This window comes from Pipra filicauda, unplaced genomic scaffold (assembly GCF_003945595.2).
Source record: "Pipra filicauda isolate LSUMZ 115617 unplaced genomic scaffold, ASM394559v2 scaffold37_size4185640_pilon, whole genome shotgun sequence".
Classification (NCBI taxonomy): Eukaryota; Metazoa; Chordata; class Aves; order Passeriformes; family Pipridae; genus Pipra; species Pipra filicauda.
In genome coordinates, this window is record NW_024104509.1 from 2271233 (window position 1) to 2280855 (window position 9623).

At 38.3% G+C, this 9623-nt stretch overlaps 1 protein-coding gene across 3 annotated transcripts in view; it reads left to right on the forward strand.

Annotated features, from left to right (window-relative positions):
• The window catches only part of CEMIP2 (cell migration inducing hyaluronidase 2), a 51290-nt gene extending 43643 nt beyond the window's left edge, over positions 1-7647 (forward strand). For all 3 annotated transcript variants that reach the window (XM_039384818.1, XM_027752135.2, XM_027752137.2), the window contains 5 exons: positions 1131-1350; positions 1777-1875; positions 3722-3870; positions 4570-4676; positions 5342-7647. In XM_039384818.1, the coding sequence (XP_039240752.1) occupies positions 1131-1350; positions 1777-1875; positions 3722-3870; positions 4570-4676; positions 5342-5538 (772 nt within the window). In that variant the 3' untranslated portion in view covers positions 5539-7647. The remainder of the gene's footprint in view (positions 1-1130; positions 1351-1776; positions 1876-3721; positions 3871-4569; positions 4677-5341) is intronic.
• The last annotated feature ends 1976 nt before the right edge of the window (positions 7648-9623 follow it).

A 9623-nucleotide genomic window follows, 5' to 3' on the forward strand; every position in this document is an offset into this window, starting at 1 on the left:
TCCAATTTGATAGTGTTAAAAGCAACTGATCGAGACACCTGCGTAAGAGGAAAGCTGTAGTGATGGAACCTAAAGCCTCTTTGAAAGAATATTTTCTCTTTATATGTCTTTACATCTCCAAAGTGCAGTCGTTGTCATTGAAATAGTTTTCAAGAGAACTTCAGTTGCCAGTGGTATTTCCTACCCTGTGTCTGGGGAAAATGTGGTATCTGGTGTGCTGCAGAGCAATGCCTTTCAGGAGCTAATTTCTTAATCTCAAAGATTAGTGCCTTCTTGTTAAATTGAACATTCTAGAAATTTCCAAGAAGCTTTCTCTTCCAAGAACATTTAAAACCTATATTTCTGAAAATCCTGATCTGTTTTCAGCTGTCTCAAAAGAACATAAAAAAACTAGTCTCTCTTTCAAAAGTACTTCTGACAGTGGCCACTGAGATCCTTCTGAGAGATTTAAGACATGGTCAGCTTTCAATAAATGCAGTCCTGCGTACATCACTTCTGTGTTTTGCAAACATCGATCTTAGACTTTTAATTTGTCCTCTCATTTATTTTGTTCTCGTCTGCTAATTTGTGTTTAATACATATGCAGATTAATGTAGTTTTTGAAAAGACATTTATGTTCTTTGTTTAAGACCTGCAGTGATAACTTGAATATGTAATAGAAGAACTGCCAGTCTCTGTGTACCGTGAACATACTTGACTACTATGCCCTAAATTGCATTTCTAGGCACTTGCAATAGCACAGTTTCATTGTCCAGTGCTGGTACATGAAGCTGAATATCCAAGCAATTACTGCTACATGTCTCTAAAGATGTTATGATCAAAGAAAATATTTATGCTCTGCAGTTTGGTTTTTGTATCCTGCAAGCCACTGATTTGAGGACTTTGCTTCTTTGCAAAGCAGCTGCATTCATATTGATGTCTCCTTTAATTGCTGGAAAATTCAGGTATATCACTGGAGACTTTCTAACACTAGTAAACTGTAAATACTTTGAAAAAGTTTGGATAGCAATGCAGAAGTGAATACTGTAGTTTCTGTGTTTCTGAAACTTATGAAATATAGCTGTTAAGGTTGCAAATAAATACCTCTATTTCCACTGGTTAATTTAGATTATTTTTCCTCTTTTTGTTAGATTACTGTTTTTATTTCTTCAAGCCAAATATAATAGGGATGGTCACAGTTATTGCTCATCTCAGGGATGTGAAAGGATCAAGATTGTGACCAAAGATTCAGCAAAAGGGATAAGTAACTGCATGGCAAAAGCTTACCCAAAGTACTACCAAGGACCAACTATCATAAAGCAGATGCCAGCAAAAACTACTGTACCATGTACAAAATGTGGCACAACTCAGGTAAAATAAAATAAAACTTTTCATGAACTGTAGATGCTCTCTACTCAGTTTTAGTCCAAATTTCAGTCTTTCATCACAGAGTACTGAATTTACCACTTTGCACTGGTCACGCTATTAATCTCTGTATGCCAGAAGGTGGGAAGTCCATCGTAGTTTTTGTTCTTTTTGTCTTTTGTTCACCTCTCACTTAGTGCTACAGAGGAGAAGCATAGGTAGATCTGATGCCTTGCACTTCAGTATTGTCTGTGCTCCATGGAGGATGTAGAATAGGTTTGCTGCAAAGATCTATGACCAACCTTGAACTTGAAATTGGATTACTAGTACCATAAATAATGCCACTTTTGCTTTCGAGCATGGGCTGTCGTAAACTGGCGTGATAAAATCTTGAAGACACATCAGTAATTAACTGGTTTGTTTGATATCTAGATGGTATTCACCAGTGATCCTCACAAAAACTACCTCCTTGTGCAGATTAATTCATGTGATGCAAAAGAATCAAGCAGGGGTCAGCAAGCATTTATATCTGTAAGTATTCTTTATGGTTTTCTTCTTAAATATCATTTTAGCAGTTTGTATTATAACAGTTGTATAGCTCTACATAATGCTTACCTCAGTTTTCTTCACTTGAATGAAAAGATGGTTCATTGTTTAAAAACCAAACAGTCAAAAAGTTGATGTTTTATCTCAGAAAGCGAGGCTTCAAAGCCTCCATTTTGTATTGGAATCCTTTTCTTCTGGAGAGAACAATGTTCCAATAAGGGAGAGTTTAAAATCTGAAGTTTCGTATTTAAGTCTGTGTGAGTATACATTTACGTCTTTTTTTGGAAATACATGAAACACACAACCTAACAACCTGTTTGTTAAATCCGTGTTGTTGAAATTTTCCTTGTGCTAACAGATTAGCAAGTTAATGGGATGGGTCATGCAAGCCACTAAGCTTTGCTAAAGTCCTCAAAATGACAATTACTGAAGACTCTATAGAGGTTTCTGTATTTGTCCTAGTGTGGCCCTAATAAGCCTAGTGAATGCAATACTGTATAAAAAGTAGTTTAATTTGACTTTTCCATTCGCATGCTGAAGGAGACTTGCACATGATACTGAAATAACATTTGCAGACACCCTTGCACCACAGAGCTTAGTCTGCATGTGCCTTTCGTTCTTCAGTGTCAGTGCGTTGGCTTGGTTGAATTATCCAGGCAGACAAATGTCATGTGAGTAGCATAACCTTAGCAACTGCAGACTTCTACAGGAATGTGTTTGCCATATCCAGAGCAGTAAGAGCACTCACTAGTTAGTGACTGGGCTGTTGAAGGGAACAACTAACTGCAGTATTGTCCAGAAGTCCAGGTGGTTCAGAATCTGAATTTTATCTTCCTGAAGCAGGAGCAGTGATGGAGGCAGGTATCAAGTCACCCGAAGTATGCAATATCTCTGTAGAAGCCAGGGACTTAAGGCTCCTGTGTAATTTTAGAAGTCCCACTGGCAGCGTCCTCTCGAGGAGAAAATTGAAGAGATGTTAGGGAAAACAAGTATTTGTAAGGAAATTAGTATACCACTGTAAACACTTGAAGGAAAGTACAAAGATCACTGTTTCCAGAGCCACAGTGCTGTCTACTGTCCTATACGGATCTGAATCACGGGTCATCTACCGCCACCACCTGCATCTCCTAGAACGCTTCCATCAACGCTGCCTCCGTACAATCCTAAACATCCACTGGTCAGATTATGTGACCAATACATGTGTTCTAGAACAAGCAGCAGTCACAAGTATTGAGGCCATGTTGATGAGAACACAGCTGCATTGGGCAGGGCACGTCTCCAGGATGAAGGACCACCGCCTCCCTAAGATCTTGCTCTATGGTGAACTTGCCACTGGCTGCCGCAAGAGAGGAGCCTCGAAGAGAAGATATAAGGACTCCCTGAAACAACATCTCAGCCTTGGCCATATTGATCATCATAACTGGTCTACTCTGGCCTCCAACTGGGAGGTCTGGAGACACACCATCTATAACGCAGCTGATGCTTTTGAGAAAGCACACAGGATGACTCTCGAGGAGAAAAGACAATGCAGAAAGAACCGTGTCTTGCAGAATATATCACCTAAGGAGTCTTTCTGCTCTGCCTTTTGCAACCGGACATGCCTGTCTCGTATTGACCTTTTTAGTCACCAACATGCTTGACACAAACGTGGGCAGAGCCCTTCCCAAGTCTTCGTTCGCGAAGCCTAGCCATGATGATGATGATGAGTATACCACTGTGTCTAAACTAGAATAACATTAACACTGAATGTAGTAGAATTGCTCTTTGATTCATATTAACTTTAAGAAAGGAAGAAAAACATTATTTTCTCTCTGTTTTTCCTCCCATTCAGGTCAATGACACCATGTTTTCCTTCAAGGATGATGGTATACTTACTGTTATAATAGATGCCTGCACTGGCACAGTGTTGGGAAGCAAATTATTTTCTGGAATAGACATTAAGCATGTAGGTGGATATTTAAAATCTGGAATTCCACAAAGGTATGCGTAATGACCATTTATTTCCAATATGTCCTGTACACTGTAGCTCCGTTCTCTGATGAGGATTTAACATAATGGTGTCTATACAGGAGCACTGAAAGTGAGCAAAAGAGATATCTAGGTTGAGGGAAAAGGGCAAACACAGGAGCATGTTGACAGTTTAACCTTATTTAAGAAAATAAAACAAATTCTGAACATTTTTGATTTTGTGGTATTGCCTGTCTTTCACCTTGTTTTCTTAACTAAACATCATGTAATAACGCTTCTTCTTCTTTGTGTAAAACAATAACTTTTTGTTTAATAAGGACACTGGCAAGGACTATGTGAAAGATATCATATTCTTCTCTCCCCATAGGGAGAAAATTACTTATCATTAAAGAAAGATAAAAAGTTGGTGTCAGAAAAAAATCACCATTCTAATATGCTAATTAGGGATTAATATCTAAACTTAATTTTTTGATACAAAATATTAAACTGTGTTTAAATACCACTTTACAGTGATTTTGAAGTTACATTTTAAAGTCAGTTTAAAAATGAAAAATGTTAGTACTGCTTGCAGAAAGGGTTGACTGTTTCCATGTCATGAGTACTCTTAAAGAAGTGGACTATGAGACCAGCTAGCTGTAAAGACATGTAGCAGAATATTAAAAAAATGTTTTGTTTATAACAGCTGCTGTCTCTGCACTGTTTCTACTGCAGGTCTATTGTTCTACTGAGCACAAGAGGTGATTTAGAAATTCCTAATAATTTAGCAGAAGCCTTAATGTCCCTGGGGACAGCGAAACCACCTTATCTTCAGAGCAACGGTTGGTGGAAATTTTGCACATTTTCTTTGACACCACCTTGGTCTGTGTGTTTATGTTGGCGTGGTGGGTTTGTCATGGGGTGTGTGTAAAGGATGCAGCTGGCGGTGAGTGGTTGCCAGTTTGCACTGGTGTGGGCTTCTGCAGAAACAGAGAAATGACTGTTGCAGTTCTTTGTGCCTGTGGATTATACAAAAAGAGTCCTGGAGTTTTTTCGTGAAGCCTGTATTTTGTGCCTCACCCAGCAAATCTGTTTTTAAACAAACTCCTGTGCCTGGCTAGTGTTTCCTGTTGTAACAAAATTTGAAACTAGAAATGAACAGCTCTTGGTATTTTGAGGGATGATGACTTTATAAAGCCACATGGGGTAGCTCTTGTCCATTCAGAGCCTTGGCACAAGTTGTGTCTCAGAAAGCAGGTTTTCTAGCTGTCCAATTAGCTGTGTTTTCAAATTAAGATTTCAGACTATTTCATATTGTATATTGAAAAAGGAAATTGCAAATCAGTATTTCCTTGTGAGGTATGTCTGTAGCTGAGAGTGGATAAATGTTCTGAATAATGTGGGGGAGAGAATTTTGAAGGAACATGCCCTTTTCTTCCTAACCGGTCGTGTATTGTGCTTCAATGAGCTTGGCTGGTTTAGTAATGCTGAGCTGTTTTTGTCACAGGAAGCCTGGCCTTCCTGGGCTTCAGAGGAAGCTTTAAGCCATCCTGGATTAAGCTGTTTACTGGTCCTGCTGGGCATGGGCTCGTTCAGATAGAAAAGTATATCCCTTTACAACTGGAAGAGTATGGCTGTGCCAGAGCAATCAAAAGCCGACGGAAAGACCTCGAGCTTCTGAAGAAGGCTACAAGATCTCGTTAAAGATTTAAGATGTACATAAAAGCTGGGGAAAAAATGTGAACTAACTTATTTTTTAATTTATGGCATTTTAAACTATATTGTTATCCAAGTAAATCATGTTATTGTCTGACAGATGTTTGCCAGCATTGACTGCTTGAATGCCAATCTGTGCACCTTCTAGTTGTATAAAATATTAAAGAATTTATTAGTATTTGTATAAACAGGTTTCAGAGATTTTTCAGATGTTTGTATTTACTGTAAACAATTTTGTTCTGTTTATTACTCCTTTTGTATGTAAGACGGTGTTCATAAAAGCCTTAAATTTTTAATAACAGATGTTGGAGTGCATCTTGGATTACTTGAATGATTTACATTAATGCTTCCATAAGCAGCTTGAATTGATCATTATAACTTACACATTTTCCCTCAGCTGTTTAGGTGTTTTTTTAAGAGTTAATTTAGCAGTCAACTTAGTTACATTTTCAGTCTGCTTTCCAGCATGTTAAAACCCAGTTTCCCTTATGCAGGTAGCTGATTTAAGGGGTTTTAATTGCAGTAAAATTTTTACTTTCTGTGTGAAAGATGGAGGGGGGAATTCAAAGATCCCAGCCTGGGGCTGGGTGAGGATTGTGTACCATGCAACAGAGTTTTACAAGGCTATGTGTACCAGCATGGCATGCAGAACAGGAAATTACTACTGTTCTTTAGGATCATTGTTTATTATTCCCGCTGAATACACAGGTGTGTCTGTGAGAGTTATTGTAGTAAATAGTCTAGATTTTAAGGCTGCAGTCTCGAGTACAGTTTGATTTCAGCTTAGTCTTTTAAAGCTTGTAGCTAGAAGGGCAAAGCTGAGATTCTGTTAATCTCAATTAGTTAGGAAACTAAGTTTCTACTCCTGCAGTGATTTTTTTTTTTTTTTTTTAAATTGATAGGCTGTCCCAGCTTTACTTTATAAATAAACAGAAAGTGCTCTCAGTTCATTCAGGCATATATCTTCAGTTCATTCAGGTTATATCTTTTGCCTTAACTTTGATCCTTTTAGTATACTCATGTTGTTAATTCCTATTGACTTTATATTAGGTCTGTTTGAGTTTTTTCTGGCTTTGTTGCAATTATTTGGCCCTTCCTGCAGATAGCGTGAAAATCATTTAGATGAACAGAGGCACAGCTGCCCCTTTTCAGGATCCTAGTCTTTGAAATTAAATTTCAGGGACTGTAAAGATGCATTTTCAAATAGGGAACAATAGGTACCATAGAGCTAAAATGTAACCCTAGTTCTAAAAAAACTGACATAATTCCTTGTATATTTTCTCATTCGTTTTACATGTATCTACCATTCAGAGACTCTTTGTGCTTTGAATTCAAAATGCAGTGGCTGTTGCAAATGAGCTATATGCCTGTCTTCTCCAAAGAAGTTAAAAAACTGTGGGGATTTTTTTTTTTGTGCTTTAAAGGAGAGGAGGCACAGTAGCAGACCTATTATTCTGTTCAGTTGAAATATGCTACCTCAGTGCTACAATTTATCTGCCTGGTCTAATCTAGTTTCCTAAGTGAGAAGGGAGGGGAAAGGAGCACAACAAAAGAGATGAAGTTAACTAATAGATTACTGACATTATTTTTATTGTAAAACCAAACCAAATGGATGATTGTGTATTTTGCAGTTGCTTTAATATTCTGAGTATAAGTTGGTCTTGTAATGTTTAAAAAAAAAAATTGTCATTTTGGTAGGGGAAGATGTGGTAAATCTTTGACTAGTTAAAATGTGTGGTGTTATTAATGCAGGGCAACGTGATTTAAATGCTCTGAGTGCAGTAGTGGTAGTGTTTGGGGATTTAAATGGCTTTAAGACTTCCTCTGTTTTGTGGGTTATGCTCAGCAAAGAAATAATGATGAGGTAGTGACCCTCAGGCTTGTGAGGTTGGCCATTATTTATGAAATTCTGCTGTTCTAAGCTGTCTAGTAAAAATTGTCCTTGGAAGTCTCAAGAATATTCTGATGTAGGGCTTACTGATGAACAATTTGACCTGAAGTTGAAGAATTGTCTTTTGGTGTAAATTTAAACACTTAATAAATGACATAAATAAATTCTTACATCTGACAAGGCAATAAAAGTTTAGGTGTCTTCTGTTCTTGTATCTAGTGATTTTATAATATGTGCTGTGTGAATAAGATAAACTATTTTATTTCAAACACCAATTTACCTATGAAATTTTGGAGCATATCCTATCTTTCCCAGTATACCTAACTTGTCTCTGAATGGAGACACTGATGGTGACTGAAGTTATGGGCCTGTTTCAAAACTCAGGCATCTCTTAAGTCTGAGCTGCTGAGTGTAGAGTAATATCAGCTTGCAAGGGCAAGCGGAGCAGCCCTCAGGGGCTTCCTGTCCATGTCTTTAACTACCTGGTGGGGGAGCAAAGAAGATGGACCCAACCTATTCTCAATGGTGCCCAGTAGAGAACAAGAGGCCGTGGGCACACATTGAAATGCAGGCAATTCCACAAAAACAAAAGGAAAGTTTTTATACTGAGTGGGTGGTCAAGCACTAGAACTGATTGCCAGAGTGGCTGTGGAGGAGCAGCTTTAACTAACCCTGCTTTTGGACAGCTCGTGTCCTGGGCCTTCTCTAGCAATGCCTGCCAGGCTGATGCTGTGGTTGTGGGCAGTAAAAATGACTAATGTGCTTGGCCTCTCTTTTCAAGCACTCCAACCACCACAGCCTGCAAGGACTGAGCCACCCACTTTTCATGTCTGAAACTCAGTGAGACCTTAAAAGTGAGGTATCTCTGCCCTAAACCCACTCCAAAAGGCATTGTAATTTCTTCTTCATGCTCAGGCTTTGTATACAAATAGATTGATTTCCATTCCTTGCTCAAATGGTGTAAAGAAATTAAAAAACAAGAAACAACAAAAGAATAAATAAACTACTTGGAGCAGGTAGCAGATTGACAAGGCTCTCTCTGGGCAAAGGCACTGCTCGAAATTCATTATATGAGGAATGGGGAGACCTATCCCTAAGGGGCCAGGAATTATGGCAAGGATGTGCTGTAGTAAAATACAGATTTAATTCTGCATATTGTGGGACAGTGACAGCTGAGGTCCCAGATAACTTCTGACACATGACATGAAAATAAGTTTTCCTGTTTGGGGTAAGTCCCATCATTTCCTCTGCTTCTCCTCAACTCCTTTTCACATTATGTAGGAAGAATGTAGATCTAAGGATAGTCATCCAGGTCTGACTGAAAAGCATACTAACTGGATTTGATGATAGCTGTATCTTATGGTACACTGCTCAGTGAAGGTCTTAAAACAGTTTGTCGTGGTTGTATTTGTTTAAGGTAATCCTTAGTGACTGAACATCTATGAAATGCAACGAAAAACAGTAGCATTTGAACTTCAAAATTGCATTTATGTGAGCTTTTCCCAGTCATTACTTTTCCACCTCTTCTGGTCATACTTGTTCTAGCACTTAAAGGGAAGGTTTTATCCTGGATGTGGCACTTACTGCCATGGTCTAGTAACCACGGTGGTAGTGGATCAGGGGTTGGATTTGATGATCTCAGAGGTCCTTTCCAACCCGGCTGATTCTATGATTCTGTGATTCTATGATGCTTTCCTAGACTTCACAAACATATTTTTCTTTTCTAATGCCTTATCATTGTCCTGTGTCTTGGGCTAGTTAAAACTCTAAGATAATACTCAGTGTTCAAGTATATGAGGCCACCTTCAACTTGAGAATTTATGAGCTTTTTAATTTTATGGCCTGGGAATACTGCAATTTTGCAGATTAAATTTGTACTAACAATTGTAACTTAAAAAAGAAAAAACAAAAAAGCTTGTCTGGTCATAGAATTCCACCTCTACTTTTTTATGTGATGAAATTCTGAAAAAAAAATTATTATTGGATATAATGGAAAAAATTTTAGAGAGAGGAAACATTATTGCTGCCTTCTAGTACTTAAGGGTACAGGAGAGCTGAAGAGGGTCTTGTACAAGGGCACATAGTGATAGAACAAGGGGGAATGGCTTTAAACTGAAAGAGGGTAGCTTTAGATCAGATGTTAGGAAGAAATTCTTTACTGAGCAGGTAGTGAGGCACTGGA